The 25,836-nt window shown below is 38.9% G+C and overlaps 1 protein-coding gene across 1 annotated transcript in view; it reads right to left on the reverse strand.

Moving 5' to 3' along the window:
• LOC126474166 (intermembrane lipid transfer protein VPS13D) overlaps positions 1–25,836 on the reverse strand; it is a 525,388-nt gene that overhangs the window by 191,257 nt on the left and 308,295 nt on the right. The window contains exons 40-42 of the mRNA XM_050101624.1: positions 12,904–13,097; positions 4,409–4,594; positions 4,196–4,321 (exon numbers count right to left, since the gene is read on the reverse strand). Of these exons, the coding sequence (XP_049957581.1) occupies positions 4,196–4,321; positions 4,409–4,594; positions 12,904–13,097 (506 nt within the window). The remainder of the gene's footprint in view (positions 1–4,195; positions 4,322–4,408; positions 4,595–12,903; positions 13,098–25,836) is intronic.

Genomic DNA, 25,836 nt, shown 5'->3' on the forward strand with positions numbered 1-25,836 from the left:
ATCCCCAACCCGGATGGGAAACGAACCCAGGACCCTGTGATCCCGATGCAGCAACACTCTAGCCACTAGACCATGAGCTGGGGACAACTCCAGCCCGATATGCTGGAGTTGGAAGTTGTGTGTGTGTGTGTGTGTGTGTGTGTGTGTGTGTGTGTGTGTGTGTGTGTGTGTTTTACCAATGAAGGCTGTGGCTGAAAGCTTTATGTAAGTGTCTTTTAATTGTGCATGTCTGCAACTAGACGTGTCTTCTTTACAATGAGTAGCAACCTGTCTTTTCCTGCATTGTAGACTGTGGTGAAATTTAGACAGTGAGCCACATTGTAAATAAGTGCCTTGACAGATGTTTCCCTGGTAGTATCAAAATGCGCTGTGTAATGTCAGGGTTGCAACGAGATGGCCTAAGTGAAATTCTCTGATATTCCACTGATTTCCAGACAAGTTATAGCATTTTTCCTGACAAATTTTAAGATCCCGAGGGTAAGTACAGATGTAAGTTGACAAAAAAATATAAAGACTTCTGTATTTCTCCCCTGTGCGAGCAAAGACCTTTAATACTAACATCAACATCTTCTGTAATGAACTGTTTTTACATGGAGAAAGTAAGCCAAATGGTATGTGTGTTTCATTAAAACCACTGTTGTTTTTTATTTACATAAAATGAAGCACATGTGGTGACAATAATATGTATTTCCTTGGAGTCACAAGACAGATTTAAAATACCTTCACTGGTTTCAGAAGTAACTCAGAAAAAGTAGGCCTGTTGAAAGAATTGTATAAGGCAGGGAAGAGCTGCATAAACCAACACTATAGGTGACCGCTAATAAAATGTTGTCTCTAATTTGTTCATTATTGTTGGTTGTTACCCACTGTGTTATATCTATTATTTTACAGGTACTGTGTGATTTTTCTTTCGAGAAATATATGAGTATACAGCATGCAAATCACCAGCAACTGCCACAATTTTCTTCTTCTTATCACACACACTTTCTTACATATACACCAATTTCGAAGCGCCAAAATGTACTACAATAAATAATATGTCTATAAAATGCCATACTGTACAATGTACTTGTGGTGAGACAGTCACACTCTCTTAAATCCATCGCCTGTGGCCTCCGGCCTGCTGAGGAGCACCTCTATCCTGGGTCCATGTATAAACCACAAAAATCCACCAGATTATGCCACACACAAACAGTGCCAGCCTATGAGCAGATCGGTGAGACTAGATCCAATGGGCACGGTCAACACATCAGTGTGAAACAATGGGCTTCAGATCAGCAGGCGCGATCCGTTAGAGATACCTGCACAAATGGCCTGTGGTTTCGGCCCATTGCGGATATCCACTCGTGTGGCCAGCTATTCAATTGTCACAGACAGCATGTTGATGAAATGTTGATCAATCCATGCAAAAGATAACTTGCGCAAACACTCTGAGAATCAATACTAATGAGTATAGGTAGCAACTCACCTTAAAGGTGATCACTGAGCCACAGCAAGGCACATGGAAAAGACAATCACAATCTCATAAATAAATTTTTGGCAATAGCCTTTGTCAGAAAACGAGAGCACATACACATCCATACAATCACTCAGACATGACTCATGCACACATGACTGCTGTCTCCAGCTGCTCCATCAACAATCTCTGAGAATCAGATACAAATAAACCACTCCTCATGCCTCCCTGCTTCTCGTCCACAGCTACTAGGCTAGCAGCAAGAAGTGGTGGCAGCACTGACTGCAAAGCTGAGGGGAGTGGTAGGAAAGTGAGAAGCAGTAAGAATGAGAGTTTAGGGAAGCGGCGCATGTTCTCAGCTGTGCGCAGCCAGTGATGATGCATGTCAGTAAACAAACCATTTCATATGCTGAGACAAAAACAAGATTTTTCCAGTTTTTTTCTTTCTTTCTTTTCTTTTTCAAAGTTCTCTGATATTCCCCTGACATGTCTGAAATTCCCTGATATTCTCTGATTTCCATAACTTGTGGCAAACCTGAATGTTTGTATAGTGTAAATAGTTGCACCTGTGTAATTTTTGGTTGAGTATGTAAAACTATTGGGCTGTTGTACTGAAGCATGTAATAATGATGATGATAATGATACTACTACTACTACTACTACTACTACTGCTGCTGCTGCTGCTGCTGCTGATGATGATGATAATAATAATAATAATAACTAGCAATGGAATATACCTTAAGCTACACCTTCATTCACATTTTAAATAACACAGAAGCTTCTTGACATACTGCTACAAGACGGAGCAAGCAAATCACAGGGAACCCAATCTCTTATACTTAAATACTGATGTGCCTGTTTTTCTTTACACGCAAACAATAACCAAAAGTAACTCAACAGCAGATGTTACTAACTGTATTAGTGACACACAAAATATTACTATAGCTAGGGTGGATATTATGGCTTGTAACAATATAGAGACCTATACAAAATTCAAATATTCTTTCCCCAAGCATTGACATGAGTTCCACTATTTACTGTTTCCTGGATATGATGAATGAACAGAACAAGCTGGATTAAAAACAGTAAGTACTGTGAAAACCATGTTGATTTCTACAGAGACGTTGTTTGATACGCATAAAACTCATCTAAGTGGAAAAAGTCTATAGTTATGTAGAGTTGTTTTGATAAACCTTTTCTCCACTCACATGTATGTTTTATTGTTCCAGCAGCCAAAAATAAAACACTGGTATGAGACAGCCAGGTAAATCAGATACTTAATATAGAGTATAACCTGCTAAACCAACAGATTGACCACTTCAACTTACTTCCAATTCTGCACTCATATATTTTACATTCTACTGTTTTTTGCATAAATGCTACAACTGAAAGAAGAAACTGTGTTGTAGACTTCAGTAAAGCAAATGCAAAAAGACAATTTAACAATCTGATATTTCAGTTTTCCTTTTCTGAAATGTAATGGATATTTCTTCTCTTCCAAAACAACTACAGGTGACGCACTCACGGATCTTGAGTAGAACATCTACCTGCTTATTTGTATACAGGGGGGTTTATTTAAACACCCCCACCCCCAATAAAAAATAAAATAAATAAATAAATAAAAAATCTTTATTCATTAGTACTGGTCAATAAAACTGCACTTCAGACTTATGCAAAATTGATTGAGCATCTGGTTTAAACCTTCCACCCGGCACCACACAATAAGACAATGCTACATATTCCAAATGGGACTTATGATGGCCTTCGAACCCAGGCAATAGGCATCACAGGTGTGAATATGAGCCATTACCTGACAGCTGCCGCTGGATGCACCCAGTACATTCAATAGTGGTTGACACTCTTCTCCACATCCTGGATGAGGTGCCCTACCCCTTCTCAATACCAGACCTTGTAGAAATATTGGCCCCAGTACTAACAAGTGAGGTGGCTCACATTTTCAGCTATTTACCCCGGTTAAGCACATCACATCAGAAGAGGCAGCATGCTCAGGGATCTCAGGTTATGTTACTCATACGAGAGGTGGCACAGCCATTAGCCTAAAGCCTCATCATTGTCACAGCCCAGAGTAACACTGCACACATAAGCACTTAAGTAAACAGTTAATCTATACACTATATATCAAAAAGTTTGTGGACCACTACCACCTGCCAGGAACACAATATGCTACCTTTACTGAGCAAAAGTAAAGAGTGATGATCATCAGGTACAGGAAGCTTGAATGGCAGTTTTGAACATTGTGTCTGTGACATTGTAGAGTCCTAAGAAAGGCCGGACTTGACACTGCTTGACATGTCTTCCTGCACATGTATAAATTCAACCCACATCTAGTAAGCCATTGACTGTGCCCCTTTGCTCACTTAACTGCAACACTTAGCCATTCCTGACATTTTACTCCTGAAGACACTGCCAGTGATAGTTGTTGAAAACTTGAAAATGCTAACATAATTGACACTGCTTGAAAACTGAGAGTATCTTATTCAGCCATTTCACCACCATTGACTCTCTGGTGGTATTAGGAAAATTATTCCTCACTATCTTATTATTCAGTAGATTGCTTAATTGTGGTATTCAATGTACTTTAACAACAGGTGTCTTGGGAGATCCTAAATTCATTATCAGTTTTATTTCTGTTGTCACTTTGTATATTAAATGAACAATTAATTCTCAATGCTAGCTCCATCTTTAACATGAAGACTAAATATTTTACATATATATTACTTCTCTATATCCGTGACGTGAGTATGGAACCACAGAGTCGAGCCTGTCTTGTTGTGTACAGCATATGGTACAAAAGGAGAGCGGCGTCTGTAACCAGCTGGGCTATTCTTGGAATAAAAGTCAACTCTGGAACAAAAACACACTCTCAGTTGTAATAAAGTACGGAGTATGGAAATTGGATTCCAGAAAAATCAACTTCAAGGTCAAGTTCACCTGTCTTGTGACGTACTCCCATAATCTAGCATCCAATTTTCTTTAACAGTCTTGAACAAGTCTACAATAGTACTGGTAATATTTACATTCAAGATATCTACTGAAGTTATGTTCACATTTAATCTGTTCTCTAACAGACTTGGTGAGGAGGGTGATGATGGAGAGTGATTCCATGTTAACTGACACCTGAAAATAATGTCATTGACAAAATAAATGCTAGTAAGCAATACGCACAGGAACAGAGAGAGAGCCACAGATAAACAGAAATCATTAGGCAAGAAAAAGTCAAATTATTGGTAATATAACAATGAAAATAATCATTTTTTTACAATGTAATATAATTGGATACATAAAAAATCTACTCACCGAGTAGCAGCCGGAGAACACACATACAAACAAAAGGTTGTACTATGCACAAGCTTTTGGAGCCAGTGGCTCCATCTTCCGGCAGAAAGGTTGAACGGAAAGGAAGTGGGGTGAATGAAAAAGAAATGGAGAGGTTCACGAAAAGGGGTAGAGTTTGGAAAAGTCACCCAGAACCCCGAGTCAGGGGAGACTTACTGGACGGGATGGGAAGGAAAGATTGATTGTTGAGGACTGCACTCGACTAGATTTGTAAACCCAAGAGCTAAAAGGTGGAAGACAGGGTAATATCAAGACAGAGATTGCTGCTAAAACATTGCACACAAGTTAGTAAGAATGAAAAGCTAAGTGCATTGTACATAACAGAGGTGGGAGGAGGTCAGTGAAAAATGACAATGAAAGATGTAGAAAACTAAAGTGGAGTGAAGAAAAGAGTAGTTATAATGAAGAAATGCTGAGGTGGAAGAAATTAATGTAACTTAAGGCCAGGTGGGTGACAAGAACCAAGGACATGTTGTAGTGCTAGTTCCCACCTGTGAAGTTCTGAGAAACTGGTGCCTGGGGTAAGAATCCAAATGGCACGTCTGGTCAAACAGGCACTGAGGATACCATTGTCACATTGTAAGAGCATGCTCTGCAACAGGATATGCGTGTTGTCAGTATACACCCTCTGCCTTTGCCAATTCATCCTAATAGATAATCTGGTGGCAGTCATGCCAATGTAAAAGGCCAAACAATGTTTACGTAACAGCTGATATATGGCAGGTGTCATTCCACAAGTGGTGCTCTCTCTTTGACAGTATATGTTTTGCCAGTTACAAGGCTGCTATAGGTGGTGGTAGGTGGGTGCATAGGGCAAGTCTTGCAGCAGGGGCAGTCACACGGGTAAGACCCATAGGGTAGGGAGGTGCAGAAAACGCATAGTGTCTGACAACGACATTGCGGAGCTGATATATGACAGGTGTCATTCCACAAGTGGTGCTCTCTCTTTGACAGTATATGTTTTGCCAGTTACAAGGCTGCTATAGGTGGTGGTAGGTGGGTGCATAGGGCAAGTCTTGCAGCAGGGGCAGTCACACGGGTAAGACCCATAGGGTAGGGAGGTGCAGAAAACGCATAGTGTCTGACAACGACATTGCGGAGATTGGGAGGGTGACAAAAAGCTATTCTAGGTGTGGTGGGTACAATCTCAGACACAATGGATCTTATTTCAGGACATGATTTTAGAAAGTCATGGCCTTGTTGAAGAAGCTGATTAATTCATTCAATACCAGGACAATACTGAGTGACAAGTGGAGTGCTCCAAAGTTGTTTTTTGGAGGGCATGGGATTCAAAACAGGATCATATGAAATTTAATTGGGAGAAGGTATTTAGACATTCCAGGAAATTAAACAGGTCAGCTTCACCAGAGATGGCATGGCAAAGAGGTCATCAATGTATCTAAACCACACTGTCAACTGGAAATATCATTTTGCGACCCAGTCCCAAAACCTTTCCAACAACAAACCTGGCTCTGAACCCAGCTTTGAACAGTTCTGACCACAATCCCAATTTGATCCACCACCACTACCTCAAAATCATCCCTTACAAGCCTTCCGAGAATTTCTCACATCCAGTATTGCTTCACAATCTTTCTTCAGCTCCCAGCAACATGGCTCTAATCTGTCCTCTGCAAAACTCCAGGCTTTGCGTTCCCAAATGCTGATGACTCCATCATTATCTTCCCAACAGACAAAGGACCTACCACTGTGGTACTTGATTGACAGAAGTATGTTAGTGAAGGTCTATGCCAGTTGTCTGACACCTCTACATACAGCATCTGCCATCAAGATCCCATCCCTGTGATTCCAACTCAACTGTTAAAATTTACCTTCTCCCAACTTAATTTCACATCGTCTTATTCTGAATCCCATGCCACTTTCCTTGATAATGATATTCTCACCGAAGGCCAGCTATACATATCTGTCCACATTAAACCTATTAACAAACAACAGTATTTACATTTTGACAGCTGCCATCCTTTCCATGTCAAACTTTACTCACCCCATACCGCCTTGGCATTCGAGGCAAACATATTTATTCGGATGCCGACTCTTTATAGCAATACACCACCATTCTCACATCAGCCTCCATTAGACATAATTGCCCCACAAGCCAAGCTCAAACGCAGATTTCCCTAGCTATCACAGCCAATCCTGGTACTGCTGATCCTCTCAAAAAACAACTTTGGAGCACACCACTGGTGACTCAGTATTATTCTGGTCTGGAATGTATTAAGCAGCTACTTTAACAGGGCAATGACTTCCTAAAAATCATGCCCTGAAATGAGATTCATTCTGTCTGAAATCTTGCCCACCACACCTAGAATAGCTTTTCGTCGCCCTCCCAATCTCCACAATGTCCTTGTCAGACCCTATGCTCTTTCTGCACCCACCTCCCTACCCTATGGCTCCTACCCCTGGTGACTGTCCCCACTCCAAGATTTCCACTACGCACCCTCCTATCACCATCTATAGCAGCCCTGTAACTGGCAAAACATATACTATCAAAGGGAGAGCCATCTGTGAAATGACACGTCATGTACCAGCTATTACTTCAACACTATTTAGCCTTTTACATCGGCATGACTACTACCAAGTTGTCAGGATGAATGGGCATAGCCAGATGGAGTATACTGGCAATACAAGATATCCTGTTGCAGAGCATGCTCTACAACATGACAGCCATGACCTCAGTGTCTATCTCAGCACATGTGCCCATCTGGATTCTTCACCCAGACACGTTTCTCAGAACTCCACGGGTGGGAACTAATGCTACAACATGTCCTCGGTTCTTGCCACCCACCTGGCCTTAATTTACCTAACTTCTTCTGTTTCAGCATTTCTTCATAGTAACTACTCCGATCTTCACTCCATTTTGCTACATCTTTAATTTTCTGATCTGTCTATTTTTCCCCATCCCCTCCCACCTCTGTTATATACAATGTATATTACCCTGTCTCCCACCTTTAAGCTCTCACGTTTTCGAATCTCATCCAGTGCAGTCCCCGACAATCTGTTTTTCCTTCTCATTACGTCCAGTAAGGGCCCCCTGACCCAGAGTTCTGAGTGACTTTTCCTAAACCTGTCCAGTTCCTTTCCCTTCACCCATCTTCCATCCCCTTCAATCCTTCTGCTGGAAGAAGGAGCCATAGGCTTTGAAAGCTTGTGTATGTAAAACCTTTTTTTAATTATTGTTAATAATAAATAATGGTGGTAATAATAATAATAATAATAATAATAATAATAATAATAATAATCCAGGGTTCCTTGTAAGTTAATTTTTCATTCTTTCTTCCAGATAATACATCATTACCTGCATGGTAATACACAGTACACGTGTGTACTCAAGCTTTCACAGTCACTGCGACAGAAATGTAACAGGCATGCCTTTCTGACAGATTAAAAAACACAACCAGAGGTGAAAGATGTAATAAATGACAGAAAAATCCTTAGACTGCCTGGGGGTTGAACCTACGACCTATGGAACTGTAGTCTGGCACTCAACTATGAAGTCACACACCTTACGTTATAGAAACTCATAAATAAAGAGGACTAGTGTGGAGCTTTTTTTTTTAATTAAGTGCAATACAGAAAGCTACATGCAATACAAAAAAAGTAGGAAAATGAGAGTAGCAAACACAGATAATCTTATTATATTAGAGGTGATTATTAGAGAAATATCAAACCTCTTAATATATCTAGCACAGCTCTGGAAGAAATGTCCTTATAACCAAGAATGTGGCCATTTTTAGCTATTGTCAAATTTGAGAACAAGGTTTTATCTATAAAGCTATCAAAAAGCAATCACAGAGTTTTGATTACAACTGAAGCCAATTAACTATCAAATTAGAAAATGTCTGTACTGAGTGTCATGATACATTTTACATGAAAGGTAACAAGTTGTTCCATACTGAACAGTGAAGTATGCCCTTTCAGTATTACCAGAACATATTAGAAGGGTAGTAAATGCATATCCTTACAGAGTACTTTAGGCACAGAAGAAAGTTTTACAAGAACTGGCAGAAAAGATGTTGGAAGAAGACATAATTCATGAAAGCCAATGTGCCAGTGTTATTACTGTCAAAAAAAAAGGAGAGCTAATGGATGAGTAAAATAAAGATGACAGGGCTACCATAACGTGAATGAAATAGCAGTCAAAGAGGCTTTCCCCATACCTATTATTTATCACTGAAATACTGGATCAGCTGGTAAGAGCAATGTACTTTCCCACTTTATTCTCTGCTAGTTGAAATCACCAAATACTGATGGAAAAAAAAAACAGCAATTAGTACAAATTTCCAGCACTATGGGCACAAGAGCGTGTCCACAGGATTGAGAAATGCATAAGCATTTTCCAAAGATTACTAAATGTTCCTATGCCAGGGTTATAGGCAACGTCTAGTATATATGAATATTATTATTTTTGTTAGAAACTCACTAAATGAGAAAATGAAGTTGCAAGAAGTTTTCGATAGGACAAGGAAGCACCAGCTGAACCTCAAGCCAAGTAAGTGTGAATTTCTAAGGTCTGAAGTGCTATTTTTGGGGCACAAGTTAATGAACAAAAGGATAGAAGTGAATGAAAGAGATGTGGAAAAAATCAAAAACTTACGAGTCCCTAGGACAACAAAGAAAAAAGAAGGGTATCTCAGACTCTCAAGATTTTACAGCAAGTTCATTCCAAAAATTTGCCAGATTTTGAATCCCCTGTACATGTTATTAAATTACAAGAGGGGAAACAGCAGCAAGCAGCGTTCTAAGTTAAGAGAAAAATTGGTGAACCCCTTGATACTGAGCTACCCTGATTTTGGAAAACTGTTTGTAGTAACCATCAATGCCAGAGGAGAAGTGTTACAATTGTTTTTGTCACACGGAAAGTTTGGTGCAGATTTGCTAATAGCATGTGCCTTGATGTCACTCATTAAAAACAGATAAGAGTTTACTGCGACTGAGTAAGAATGCTTAGCAACCTTGTGGGCTATGAAGCAGTTCGGACAATATGTGTACTGAAGAACTTTCACTACAAGCCTTTGACCTGTATTTTCAGTGTTAAAGACCCACTGTCACAATTGTTTAAGTTGTGGTTGAAGACCAAGGAATACCTGTACGATGATGTGTACATGATGAGAAAATTTACGTATGTGCACATGCAATAATTAAAATACAGCCCAGTGAAAGAGAGCCACACAAATGGTAGACACACGAACACTGGAAGAGAGCAATGAAATTAGTGTGGATGAACAGCCACAGAACGTGAAAGATATGCATGATAATCAATTAGAAGGGCACCAAGCGATCACAGGATGTTAGACCGCATAAATAGTATAAAACAGAGAGACAAATGAAAAAATATATCCTACAGTAGATTCGAACCTGTAACACTTGCCAGAAAAGTAATTTCACACACAGCAAAATGAAAGTACTGTTAGTGATTACAGACAGGGGAGAAATGGACTTTGAGAAATGCAGTATCAATATAGAGGGTCTATTCTATATATGTAATGAAAGCAGGAAACATGCACATACTAACATTTCAAGATGACTTAAGTAAGGTCACATCAGTGATCCAATAGAATATCGAGGTGTTGAGACAGTGGTGAAAGAATTTGTGGAAGGGACTGTATTGTGGTATGGAATTAGATCAGTACTATTAATCAACTAGGTCTTGAATTTTTTGGACTGATGAGTAATACTGGGCCACCTAAAAGTAACAGAGCTCACACAATGGACCTAGAACAAGGGACATCAGTTCTTTTCACTTCTATGAGAAGTAGCAGAGATTTGATAGAAGTAGAACAAATGTGAGTCGCATTTGTCTCTATTGCATAACTAGGCAAAAAGCCAGACAATTTTAAGATAACTCTCCAAATAGGGAAAAATGTTTCAAGCAGTACATATTATTCACACTTGAGCAATAATTGATTAAAGCCAAGAAACTTTATTCTATTACAACAGGTTTCTTGGGCCTGGCAAATCCATCCACTCCACTAGACTGTCCTTAAACAGTCAAGGAGTTTTCTCTCTCTCATTCCGTTGAAATTGCGAAAGGAGTTACTGCAACCCATTCATTGTTGTTCAAGTATTGTGTGAAACTTATGGGGACCCAACAGATGCTTTGCTTTTGACATTATAGTTACAGAGGATGTAGAAGACAGGGTGCAAATGTTATTCACAAATTGAACCACATATAGTCTACCTACATTTACTGATCTAAAAAAACAACACTGCAGTCATAGAAATATAACACATTAGATAAAAAAACAAATTCTCATTTTAGCTATTTAGGTTATGATATCAGTTAACAGTATGATGATAATACATGTATAAAACTACACAAATCCCAAACAATGTACATAACAATTAAATGCAATCTGGAAGGAAACCAAAAATGGAAAATCAATTCAAATTTATAAAATTATGATTGGTGGGTAGTTCCTTAGAGAAGTACAACATGGGTAATGCCCGAAACAGACAAAAGTCACACAAAAGCAGCAGGGAAGAACTTCCTTAGCTCTATCAAAGGGTATGCATTAAATGATAAAGTGGTTAGAGAGGAATTTAGATTTTTTAGCATCAACTGCACAACAAAAGTGGACATGAGGAAAAGGCAGAGGTTTACCTAAATGAGAAGAGAAATGTAGTCAGAACTGCTGGAGAAAGCAGTCATGCATGTATGAGGTGCTTGCTTGTGTGAATGGTGTATTTTCTTTTTTGAAGAAGGTTTTGGCTGAAAGCTAAATGTGTTAACAGTCTTTTCGTAATGCCTGTCTGCAGCTCATTGCACCATCTGTATGGTGAGTAGCAGTCTATCCTTTTCCTAATATGTTTGATACTCCAATCTCAAGTTTCCAGTACTTAAATTCTGACAGTTGCCATCCCTTCCATGTGAAACAACCTCTCCCATACAGCCTTGACATCCGAGGCAAATTTATTTGTTCAGCTGCATATATTTTACATCAGTTCACCATCATTCTCACCTGAGCCTTCACTGGGCATAATTGCCCTACCAATCTAGTTGAAAATTAGATTTCCCAGGCCACCACATCCAATCCTGGTACTGCTGATCCCTCCAAAAAAAAAGGGTTCAGGAGTACAATTCTCATCACTCAGTATTATCCTGGTCTTAAAGATATTTGTCAGCTACTTCATCTAGGTTATGTCATGTATCAGCTGTTATGTAAACACTGTTCACCCTTCTACATAGGTATGACTACCACCAAGTTATCCAACATGTTGAATGAGCATAGACAGAGGGTGTAAACTGGCAACACACAATATCCTGTTGCAGTGTGTGCCCAGCAACAAAACAGTCATGACTTCAGTGCCTGTTTCACCACATGTGCCATCTGGATTCTTACTCCCAGACACAAGTTTCACAACACTTCAAAGGTTGGAACATGATCTTGGTTTTTGCCACCCACCTGGCCTTAATTTACACTAGTCATTTTCTTTAATTTCCTCAATCTCAGCATTTCTTCTCAGTAAGTATTCCTTTCTTCATTCCCTTTTAGTTTTATAAATCTTTTTATTTTTTGACCTGTCTATCTCAGATCCCCCTCCCCTCCCTCCAATAAAGCCTATCACATACAATGCACTTACCTTTCCGCTCTTCGTAACTCCTTCACAATGTTCCATCAAAAATCTCTGTTTTGCTTACTGCCCTAGCTTCCACCTTTAAGCCCTCAGGTTTTCAAATCTCATCTGGAGTTGTCGCGAACAACCCATCTTTCCTTCTCATCTTGTCCAGTAAGTCTGCCCTGACCCAAGGTTCTGGGTGACTTTTCCGAATTTTCCCCATTTCCTAAAACTCGCCAATCCTTTTTCTTCCTCTCTCTTCCTCCCCCTTCAATCCTTCTGCCAGAAGAGGGAGCCATTGGCTCCGACAGCTTGCACATTTCTTTAAACTTTATATGCATTTTCTCCTGTCACCACTTGGTAAGTAGATTTTTTGTACCAACCCTATTACATTATATTATATTTTTATATTACATTATATATTAGACACATTTTTACCCCAAAAATATATAATTGTTTTTGTTTATATATACACTTCATGTTTTTATTTAGCTGTAAAGGTACTTGTTACTTACCCCCATGGTTCAAGGAAAGGCTCCCATCCAGACAAGAGCCTGTTGTAATAATCACCACATAGACAGAAAGAGGAGTTTCCAGCACCACCAAGTTCCTGTTTCAGTTGCAACTGCAGAAATGTCAGTTCAAATAATGGGACATCAGAATCTCTGCAGTCATCTATTATCACCAAACGTAGGCATGTGGTCTCCACCTATCAAAAATATGGGCTGTTATGGGTGATATGTTCTTGCACACATATCAATTCATATAATGAATGTAATAGGGAAACATTCCACACGGGAAAAATATATTTAAAAACAAAGATGATGTGACTTACCATACGAAAGCGCTGGCAGGTCGATAGAAACACAAACAAACACATACATACACACAAAATTCTAGCTTTCGCAACCAATAGTTGCTTCATCAGGAAAGAGGGAAGGAGAGGGAAAGACAAAAGGATGTGGGTTTTAAGGGAGAGGGTAAGGAGTCATTCCAATCCCGGGAGCGGAAAGACTTACCTTAGGGGGAAAAAAGGACAGGTATACACTCGCACACACACACATATCCATCCGCACATACACAGACACAAGCAGACATTTTTGCCTTTGTGAGGGATTTTCAGATTACCTCAAAATTTTCCTTTGACAACATTTTAAAACTCATTAAATGGCTCTGTGCTAGACTGAAGCATGCATACAATCAGATGAATATGCAGGAATCTTTTCCTTTTACATTTTCGTAATGTGCTTCAATCTAACACAGACCTGTTTTAAGGTTTTTAAAATGTAAAAGGAAAAGGTCATTATGATTGATCTGATTGGATTCATGCTTCAGTCTAGCACAGAGAGATTTAATGGTCTTTAAAATGTTGAAAAAGGAAAATTTTAGGATAATCCAGAGACGCTACATGAACATGAAATGCATTGCTAGTAAAAGAGTAAACCGCAACCAAGACGGTTTTTATTTCAAATATTCTACATACAGTTGCTTTACCAGATGGCCTCATTGAGTGGAAAACATCTTATATTTTTTTAAAAATTATAGTCACAGACAAGCACAACAAAACGACTGCTAAACAAGTTAGCTTTTAGCCAGAAAGCCTTCTTCTGAAATAGACAACATACACACACAGAGATTCATGCAAATGCATCTCACACAGATGACCAACCAATTTCAGGAGGAGGACTTCTGACTGAAAGCTTATTTTTTAGTAGTCTTTTTGTTGTACCTGTCTGCAACTTAACATCTCCACTATACAGTGGGTAGCAATCTAGCCTTTTCATAATATTGTCATTATTCCATCCTGGACTTCCCATTGTTTGTTTTATATAAAAGAAGTATTTCTGCTACTCGTGTTCAAAATTTGTCTTACTTATTTTGTAACTTAAATAAAATGTTGTGTCGCCGCCATTGGTCCTAGGGTTAATCTCTCTCATGGGGAACAATGTCAATCATTTGAATGTGTAAAGACATTACTGACCCATAAGGTGCCCAGCTGTAATCACAAGTTGAGATTGCACAATGACTTTTAGAACTTGAGCGGATGGACTATATCTGCTACCCACAAGGTGAGGCTATGAAACTCAGTGCATAAAGGCCATTTAGTTTCAACTTTCTTAAGTGTGCAGTAACTTTGTCTACAAGCTAAAGTGAGTCTCTAGCAACTCACAGTGTTTTTAAATTTCAAAACAGCATTCCTCACTGCGAGCTTAGACGGATCAAAAACTTCATGAGACTTGTTAACATCAACACAAGCTGGTTTCTGCAAAGTGAACTTAAAGCTATTAGTACCATCCCACTTTTGTAAACTCTTAAAAGTAAATAAGTGTCCAAGGAATAGAAAAGCAACTGGAATCACTCAATAGAGGAAAGTCCACTGGACCTGACGGGATACCAATTCGATTCTACACAGAGTACGCGAAAGAACTTGCCCCCCTTCTAACAGCCGTGTACCGCAAGTCTCTAGAGGAATGGAGGGTTCCAAATGATTGGAAATGAGCACAGATAGTCCCAGTCTTCAAGAAGGGTCGTCGAGCAGATGCACAAAACTATAGACCTATATCTCTGACGTCGATCTGTTGTAGAATTTTAGAACATGTTTTTTGCTCGAGTATCATGTCGTTTTTGGAAACCCAGAATCTACTATGTAGGAATCAACATGGATTCCGGAAACAGCGATCGTGTGAGACCCAACTCGCTTTATTTGTTCATGAGACCCAGAAAATATTAGATACAGGCTCCCAGGTAGATGCTATTTTTCTTGACTTCCGGAAGGCGTTCGATACAGTTCCGCACTGTCACCTGATAAACAAAGTAAGAGCCTACGGAATATCAGACCAGCTGTGTGGCTGGATTGAAGAGTTTTTAGCAAACAGAACACAGCATGTTGTTATCAATGGAGAGACGTCTACAGACGTTAAAGTAACCTCTGGCGTGCCACAGGGGAGTGTTATGGGACCATTGCTTTTCACAATATATATAAATGACCTAGTAGATAGTGTCGGAAGTTCCATGCGGCTTTCGCAGATGATGCTGTAGTATACAGAGAAGTTGCAGCATTAGAAAATTGTAGCGAAATGCAGGAAGATCTGCAGCGGATAGGCACTTGGTGCAGGGAGTGGCAACTGACCCTTAACATAGACAAATGTAATGTATTGCGAATACATAGAAAGAAGGATCCTTTATTCTATGATTATATGATAGCGGAACAAACACTGGTAGCAGTTACTTCTGTAAAATATCTGGGAGTATGCGTGCGGAACGATTTGAAGTGGAATGATCATATAAAATTAATTGTTGGTAAGGCGGGTACCAGGTTGAGATTCATTGGGAGAGTGCTTAGAAAATGTAGTCCATCAACAAAGGAGGTGGCTTACAAAACACTCGTTCGACCTATACTTGAGTATTGCTCATCAGTGTGGGATCCGTACCAGATCGGTCTGACGGAGGAGATAGAGAAGATCCAAAGAAGAGCGGCACGTTTCGTCACAGGGTTATTTGGTAACCGTGATAGCGTTACGGAGATGTTTAATAAACTCAAGTGGCAGACTCTGCAAGAGAGGCGCTCTGCATCGCGGTATAGCTTGCTCGCCAGGTTTCGAGAGGGTGCGTTTCTCAATGAGGTATCGAATATATTGCTTCCCCCTACTTATACCTCCCGAGGAGATCACGAATGTAAAATTAGAGAGATTAGAGCGCGCACGGAGGCTTTCAGACAGTCGTTCTTCCCGCGAACCATACGCGACTGGAACAGGAAAGGAAGGTAATGACAGTGGCACGTAAAGTGCCCTCCGCCACACACCGTTGGGTGGCTTGCGGAGTATAAATGTAGATGTAGATGTAGATGTAGATGTAGAAGTTGCAATTGATTGCTGTTATTGGAAAGTGCAGAGGTGGAGCAGAAAACAGCAAAACATATCTTTGAGTGCTATACAGAGCTTCTTATGTTGGGTGTTATTCTATTAAACAGTCACAAATAATGATTATTACAAAACAGAACCAAGAGGGGGACAATTCTGCTGTGATCAGTGTGATACCTATAGAAATGTTTGAAGAGAACTATAAGGATATTGACAGTCTACCATGGAATCCACATTCATGGCACTCTCAGATGATGTTATGCCCCAGATGTAGAGGGGGACAGGGATTACTACAAGTTGTCTGCATAAGAAGACTTGCTGTAGAGCCTCATCCTGATTATTAATCAATGAGTAAAAACTCCTGAAACCACACTGGTAACAACTGAGAATTTTCTTGGTTTTTGGTTCATAATCTTCAACACCTTCATTACGATATTACTAATCTGAATACTTACATGATTATTTGAGTACGTAAGACCCTCGTTTTGGAAGCACAGTGAGAAAAACCCGTCTCCAAGAACAAGGAAAATGTACTATCTATCAAATTTAGTTGAAAATGGAAGGAAAATTTCCTTTTGACTGTATCTGATTCATTATTTGCTGTTGTAATATTTACTGGGTAGAGAAAAGGTCGTGGTACATTTTATCATTCTTGGAAATGATATTACCACTGATTTTTCTAGAAACTCTATATAGTGTTTCCCATTTATCTTTACCACACTAAATAACTGTTTGTACAGATGCAAATTACAAAACGTTTCAAGCAAATGTTCTTTAGCCGTCATGGGGACATCAATCAGCACAACAACCCACATTGTAGCTTTGGTTTTTACAAAGATATGAACATCGGTATGACTTTTTTAAATGGCACCCTGTATTTTTTATTTGGTAATTCATTTCCTCTCCTAAAGACTTATTCAAAAATATATCACAGTGTATCATTCAGTGAAACACAATGATATTAATCACATAACACAACACGGACTTTGAGTCCAGGATCACAAACTCATCCATTTGCTGGAGCTGTCAAAAAACAAATGAAAACCAAGTAAAAGCATAACACAAAATTGACTTTGACTCTCCTGTACCATTGCCCAGTAGTAGAACATTCAAAGGTGCTCAAAAGTGATGACCCTGGACACAGATACACTGGTGCACTCATTGAATGAAAGAATTATTTACTGCTTCCAGTGTTGCCTGCTGAAGAGAATTACAAGCATGCATAATATGTTCCTGCATGTCCTCTGGAGTTGTTGGAATATCACAATAGACAATGCCTTTAATGCATCCCCAAAGAAAGAAGTCCAGAGGATTTAAATCAGGAGACCAAGTAACTGTTCCTCTTTGCGCAATCCATTTAACATGATACCTTTGGTTCAGAACACAACTTGCAAGCAAGGCATTATGTGCTGGACATCCATCATATTGATACCACATATGCATTCTGGTCCATAGCGGCACTTCAGCCAGAAGAGGAGGAAGAATTCATCTGAGGAAGTTGGCATACGCTGTGCCATTTAGGCTACCATTGATGAAATAAGGGCCAATAATTGCAGTACCAAGCCTCCGACACCAGATTTTAACTCTCCACTGACGCTAATGTTCCACCTAAGACATCGTTGGTTGTCGCTGGACCAATAATGCATGTTCCTTGTATTTACCTGTCCTTTGTTTGAGAAGGAACACTTATCAGTAAATAGAACATTGGAAAAGAAGTTCGGGTTGGTGAGGATATGCTGCTGTGCCCTCTTGACAGAACTGTAAACGATTCTGGAAATCATTCCCATGCAATTCCTGATGTAGGTGTACATGGTAAGGATGGAACCAGTTACGTGTAATAATACGATGTACACTGGTTTTGAGAGTCGATCAAGTACGTAAATTTAAATATCTCGGAACAATTGTAAATGAGGAGATTGAAAGCTCAGAAGAAATTAAATCGAGAATAGGACAGGCCAGAAGTATCTTTAATAAGATGAAAAATGCATTCTGTTCGAGAGACATTTGTTTAAACACAAAAATGAGGTTGCTAAGATGCTATGTATTCTCAAAATTATTATACGGAATGGAAGCGTGGACATTGAAAAAGAAGGACATGAACAGTTTAGAAGCTTTTGAAATGTGGGCATATAGAAGAATACTTAGAATTAGTTGGGTGTCGAGGATTACTAATCAAGATGTCCTAAGAAGAATGGGAAAGGAAAAAGAATTAATTAAAACTATTAAAGTAAGGAAACTACAATATTTAGGCCATGTTATTAGGGGAGTACATTACAAAATATTGCAAATAATACTAGAAGGGAAAATTTGTGGGAAGAGAACGAGGGGTAGAAGACGGACATCCTGGATTGACAATTTAAAAAATTGGTACAACTGTTCAACGTCAGAACTCCTTAGATCAGCCAAATCAAGATCAGAAATTGCCATTATGACAGCCAACCTTCTTAGAGGAGACGGCACATGAAGAAGAAGACTGGTTTTAGGAATGCCAATCTTGTGTTCAAGCTGTTGTGTGCTCACATGTGGATTCATAGTAACAGATGTGAGAATAGTAACTTCAGCAGCTTCGTCTGTGCGAGTGCTACGACAAATGCATTGTCATGGGATGAAACTTCCTGTTTCCTGAATCATCGCAACATGACAAGAACACATCCGTCGGGAAGGTGGGTTCTTGTCAGGATATCGCTCTCTGTACAGTTCCGAAGCCTGTGTAGCATTTTGCCTACCTTCAACAACAACAATAAAAGAAACATTATGTAGATGCAGTTTGTAGGAAGGATAGCATTTACTGTATGCCTACTCCACACAACAGTATTTAAAATAACTAAACTACAGAACTAAATGTACCCATACATAAGGAAACAGTATTGCAATTACTGTTCTGTTAACTTACATTCCCTATAGATGAGTAGCATTTCTACCTTCTCTTCGTTGGTGTACATTCTACTCACACAAGTCTTCAACTGACAATGGTTGATGGAATTCCGGGTGCGCATTCTACTTATGTTTACATTTGTCCTCTGTCAACGTCAGCACTTGGATGTGTTCCATTAACCTGAGTACCTGCACTGGGAGCTGGGAGCATGAATGTCAATGTTGTGTTATGTAATTAATAACATTGTTTTTATTGTGAACGGTAAACTGTGATACATTTTTGAATAGGTCTTTTGAATAGGAAATGAATTACTGAATAAAAAATACAGGGTGCCATTTAAAAAAGTCATACCGCTGTACATATCCTTGTAAAAAACAAAGCTACAACGAAGGCAATCATGCTGATTGATGTCTCACTGATGGCTAAATAATGTTTGCTTGAAACATTTTGTATTTTGGATCTGGACAAACAGTTATTTAGGGTAGTCAAGATAAATGGTACACCCTGTATTCCAGCAAAAGTTTGGGTCCATGTTAGCTTCGGCAGCCACACAAGTAACATGTTGTGCCATTGCCCAACCAGTGTCAGCAGTGCTTACATGTAGGCTACACTGTGTAATTGCAGCTCATATTAGAGACCTGGAATATGTGTTATAACAAATTCTGATGACGTTTCACACTTTAGTGGAACTCATTATCCACTTAATTGAATTTAAGAACAGAGTCTGGCCCTGGGAGTGATCTCCACTAACCTGTCTGATGAACTCAGAATAAGAAGGGGACAGCAGTGTCATGCTGTACGAACAAAATGCAGAGGTTTTCCTAACCCTGGATGAAACAAATGTTTTATGTTAATGTGATGAGGTGCAAGATCTGGGCCACCTGCTGCGGTGTTGCTTGCTGGATGAACCTTAAACACTATAAAGTCTTTCTAAATACAATAATGAGGCTAATTCAACAAAAATTTCCCAGAAAACTTGTTCAAATTAACAATTAAAGGAATAAAGTCAGAAACTCCAGCCTTGATTTTTTCTTGCTGTCCTTAATGATTTTTCTTCTTTTGATCTCACAATACAAAATGTAGCAGGTTTCCTGTGATTGGACCACACACGAAACTGCTATTAATTTAGAGTTGTAACTATCATTCCACAAAGGAACACAGCCTCCTGAGTTTGCCAAAAAACACTGGTATTGATGTTCTGTGGCCTGATCCACACATTCCACCCTATCCTGTGAACTGTCACAGTGTTTGGACACAGCTAACTAGTCATACAGAGTGCAGTTGGCTCTCCTACACGTACATTCAGAGGCTTTCTTTCAATGTTTGCTGGATCTTACAAGTTAACCCATAATGGTACAGATGTCACTTGAATGAACATCAGTATCCACTTTCGACTGACATGCATCTGTGAGAGATGAAAAGCATAATAACAGGACAATAGCAGAAAATAATCCAAAGAAGTAGTGACAGGGGTGTAAGTCCAGTACTGAGGAGGCATACATTCTTGAAGAATCACACTGATTCTTTGGCTGATACTGGTGGATAAGGTTGAAAAAGGAAGATCAGGGCTCAACATCCTCCTAACATCAAGAGAGATGATGCACAAGCTCAGAATGTTTCAAGGATGGAGAAGGAAATCGGACGTGCCATTTCAAAGAAGACATCTTGGTATTTTCCAGGAGTGATTTAGCGAAATCACGGAAAAGCTAAAACTGGATGGTCAGATACACAGTCCTACGTCCATGGAGAAGGAGTACCACACCATAATTTTTGGATTGAGGCCCACCCAAAGAAAGAATCATAGGCGAGTTAATCAACGACAGTCTTCAAAGTCTGCCTGTCTACAGACTCACTTAGTGAAAAGTATAGCAAACATAGTGTAGCCATCCTTTGGAGAGATACTGTAGCTACAGGTGCTTGCTTCAAACGAGTGACACAACGCACAGGCAAGCTACCATTCAGTCTCGGTTTATGTGTTGATTTAATACATTCCCCGAAACAAAACTGGAATCCTTTGGATACTAGTGGTACACAGAAACTGTTGAATATTCAAATGTAAAGGAGCCCAGCAGTCAATTGCAGAATCAGTAATTTATTCCAGATCCAGTTTTCAACAATAACATAATCACCATTGTGAGTTACCAGAAGAGTCAAAAGGCATAATGACATTGGAGCATAAACATTTGACAAGCGGCACCAGTATTTACATGGCAGAAGCTACTCAAACGACAAGTACTGGTTTCAAGGTCTGGAAACCTGACAAATAGGAGGAACTGATAGAGTATGACATGGTAGTCGGACAGTACAGCATGGTACACAAGGCTGTAATGCTGAATTTTTAATGAGGACACAGGTGGTGTAATTTTGAGTGTCATATTTTCCAAATCGCTAGTGGTACTCGGTAAAGTAGTTATGTTGCCTGACAAACTGTCATCATTTGGATCAGATACTATTAATTATCATATGGCAATTACACATCACTTTAGAAATACAAATAAAATTTATACATAATGTGAATCAGTACACTACCATTACACAATTCTTTAAATGATTCCAGTGTAACTGTCACATTCTCAAAAGCTTCCTTAACACATAAGTAGGACAGTTATACTGTTTATGACAATAAACACATTCAGGAAAACAATAAATATTCTCTGTTGTTATCTAAAAGTACTTGTGATGTTTCAACAGGAAGTCTCAATACACTGGTGGTCTTAGGTTTGTGGGTATTGGTGTCTGCTGGTGCTGACCAAATCTACTAGAACCTGTATGTTTAAATTTGCAAAGCTCATTTGTATACCACAAGAAACTGAGAAAGCCTGTGTCAATGCAAGTAGTGCCCATTATACCTGAGAAAGCACTGTTCAACTGAAGTGTGACAAGTGCCCTAGACGATGCCCGCCAATAGCTGTTTTACCTCAACAGCCATCTATCATTTCTACATATACATCTATGTCTACTTGGATACATTGCAATGCTCGGCAGAGGGTTCATTGAACCACCTTCACAATAATTCTGTATTATTCCAATCTCTAATCAAATGTGGAAAAAACTAACACCTATATCTTTACAAGTGAGCTCTCATTTCCCCTATTTTATTATGAAGAATGTTTCTCCCTATTTAGGTCAGTGTCAAATAAATATTTTCTCATTTGTAGGGGAAAGTTGCCAACCAAATTTCATGAGAAGATTCCACTGCAAAGAAAAACACCTTTGTTTTAATATTTTTCACCCCAAATCCTCTATCATGTCTGTGACACTGTCTTCCCTATTTCTCGATAATACAAAATATGCTGCTCTTCTTTGAACTTTCTCGATGTACTCCATTAATCCTATCTTGTAAGGATCCCACACTGCGCAGCAGTACTCCAAAAGAGGACAGACAAGTGTAATGCAAGCTGTCTCTTTAGTATATCTGATGCATCTTCCAAATGATCTGCCAATAAAATACAGTCTCTGGTTTGCCTTTCCCACAACATTTTCTGTGTGTTCCTTCCAATTTAAGTTGTCCATAATTGTAATTCTTAGTTATTTAATTGAATTTATGGCCTGTAATTTGATTGATTTATCGTGTGACCAAAGTTCAACGTATTCCTTTTAGCACTCATGTGGATGACCTCACACCTTTCATTATTTAGGTGCAAGTGCCAATTTTTAAACCAATTTGCAATTTTTTATTTTTATTTTCTGATGACTTTACTAGACAATAAAGACAGCATGACCTGCAAACAATTTAAGGCAGCTACTCAGATTGTCTCCTAACCATTTATATAGATAAGGAACAGCAGAGGGCCTGTAACACTACCTTGGGGTACGTCAGAATCCACTTCTGCTTTACTTGCTGGCTTTCTGTCAGTTACTTTGAACTGTGACCTCTCTGCCAGGAAATCATGATGCAAGTCACTTAACTGAGATGATATTCCAGAAGCGCACAATTTGACTACAAGCTGCTTGTGAGGTACACTGTCAAAAGCTTTCTGGAAATCTATAAATGTGGAATCAATTTGAAATCCCTTGAAGAATTCATAATGTTTGAACACAATGTGTGTTCCAAAATCTTGCTACATATCAAGCCATGAAACTTCTACCCACATACCTGTTGAATTGTAAGCAAAGCACTAAATTGTCATACAAAGTAGATAATAAAATCACGAACTCCCAGTCCACCAGTGAACCTGTATTACAAGGTGTACCACAGGGCTCAACCCTTGGACCCTTTCTCTTCCTTATATATATTAACGGCATTGCACAACCCGCTAACTCCCATATTGTAAGCTATGCAGATGACACGTCAATCTTATTCCATGGGAGCGAATCTAAAGAGCTAGAATCTCTTGCTACTAGTGGTGTAACAGAAGAAACAAAATACTTCAATGATCAGGGACTCAAGGTGAATGTCACCAAATCTCAACTACTGACATTGAAAACAGGCAGTTCTCACCACAACAATATGAATAGTGTGTGTAATATCTCTGCAACAGAAAATGGTAACTGTAAATTCCTGGGTGTATATGTTGATGAAAATTTGGGTTGGACATACCACATTAATTTCGTATGCGGAAAAGTCAGTAGTGCCATATATCTCCTCAGCCAGCTCGCAAAGATAGTTCCGAGCCAAGCACTGAAATTAGTATATTATGGAACACTTTAGCCCTTTCTCAATTACGGAATTGAACTATGGGGCTGTCAGAATACTACTACCACAGAAAAGAGCAATAAGACTTATACATAGGATGGGACACAGAGATTCATGTCGTGAAGTGTTTGTGCAGCAAGAATATCTGACAATATATTCTCTGTATATCTTCAAAATAGTTGTATTTTTTATAAGTCAACCAACAGAAGCTATCAAGGGCAGTGATGTACACGATCACAACACTAGAACAAAGTGTAACTATTTCCATAACAGAACAACGTTAAAAATGACTGATAGAAGTCCATATATTAGTGGTTTGATTTGGTATAACAAGCTACCAAACTCTCTAAGAACATACACGGGAAATGTTTTTAAAACAAAATTAAAATCTATTCTAATAGAAAAATGTTTATACTCTTTCAATGAATTTTAAGATAGTGATTGTAACATGAGGCATTAGCATATCTGTTGTAATGAAATAAATGTAAAAAATAGACATAAGAAGCAACAGCTACATAATATAGTGTATTTTATAAGTATAAATATAGCCACAGTATTAAGTTTGACATTTGCAAAAGCCATTATTACGATGGCTCCACGCAAAGAAAATGTAAATAAATAAATACATAAATGTGGGCCTGTAACTTAGTGGATTACCCCTACTGCCTTTTGGTGAATATTGGCATAACTTGTACAACTTTCCAGTCTTTGGGTACAGATCTTTCATCAAGTGAACAGTTGTATACGATCATTAAGTACAGAGCTATTGCATCAGCATACTCTGAAAGGAACCTAATCGGTATACCATCTGGATTGGAAGACTAGCTTTTACTACGTGATCCACGTTGCTTCATTATTCCAAGGATGTCTACTTCATCTTCTTTGGTGAAGGAATTTTGGAAGGCTGTAGCCCTACCTTGGCAGCATGTCATCGATAGTATCTCCATTGCTATCATGCAGAGAAAGCACTGACTGTGTCTTGCCACTAGCATATTTTAAATACGACTGAAATATCTCTGGTTTTTCTGGCAGGTTTCAAGACAAAGTTTTGTTGTGGAAACTATTGTAAGCATCTTGCACTCAAGTCCGTACTAATTTTGAGCTTCTGTAAAAGATCACCAGTCTTGGAGATTTTGCATTCGTTTAAATAGGGTGTGCTTTTTTCATTGTTTATGCAACAGTGCTCTGTCTTGTTTTGTGTAGCAAGGGGGATCAGCTCTGTCATTTGTTGATTTATTTGGTAAAAATCTCTCAATTGCTGTAGATATTATTTCTTTGAATTCAAGCCACATCTGGTCTACATTTACATTGTTAATTTGGAACGAGTGGAGATTGTGTCTCAGGAAGGCATCAAGTGAGTTTCTATCTGCTTTTTTGAATAGGTATATTTTTTGTTTATTTTTGAAAAATGTTGGAGTTACAGTATTCAATCTCATTATGACATCCCTGTGTTCACTAATCTCTATATCCATTTTAGGTTTACTATTCGAGTGGGAACTTGAACTAATTGCTCTAAATAATTTTCAGAGAATGCATTCTGCACAATGTTTTATGCTTATCTCCGGATTTAAACATGCATTTTCACCAACATATCAAGGGTAAATTGAAGTCGCCACCAACTATAACTGTATGAGTCAGGTATGTGTTTGAAATTAGAATGAGGTTTTCTTTGAACTTTTCAGCAATTGTATCATCTGCCTTGATATTCATGAATATGTATCACACTCATGATACAGGCAGTTACGCCAGTGTCCCCATACTCTGTGACATGCAATTTCCATTGTTGCATAGCACAATGGTCACTCAAGCATGCTTGAGGTTGTTTGCTTGCTATGCTGTACTGTACTGATATTTATGAATCAACCATCTACTTTGTTATTACAAAATGTTTTATTATAACATAAAATAACCTATAAGTAATTTTATATTTACCTGATTTCTTTTTTCTTTCATCCCAAAAGCTGGTGAACAGTTTTATCTTGTCACATAATCAAAGCAATATACACGCCAGCCAAAATAAGAGAATTCAATCCTCCAACTACAAGTTACCCCTTATAACCATTTTCCCAGAGGTGCT

Source organism: Schistocerca serialis, chromosome 4 (genome assembly GCF_023864345.2).
Source record: "Schistocerca serialis cubense isolate TAMUIC-IGC-003099 chromosome 4, iqSchSeri2.2, whole genome shotgun sequence".
In the NCBI taxonomy this organism is placed as follows: domain Eukaryota; kingdom Metazoa; phylum Arthropoda; class Insecta; order Orthoptera; family Acrididae; genus Schistocerca; species Schistocerca serialis.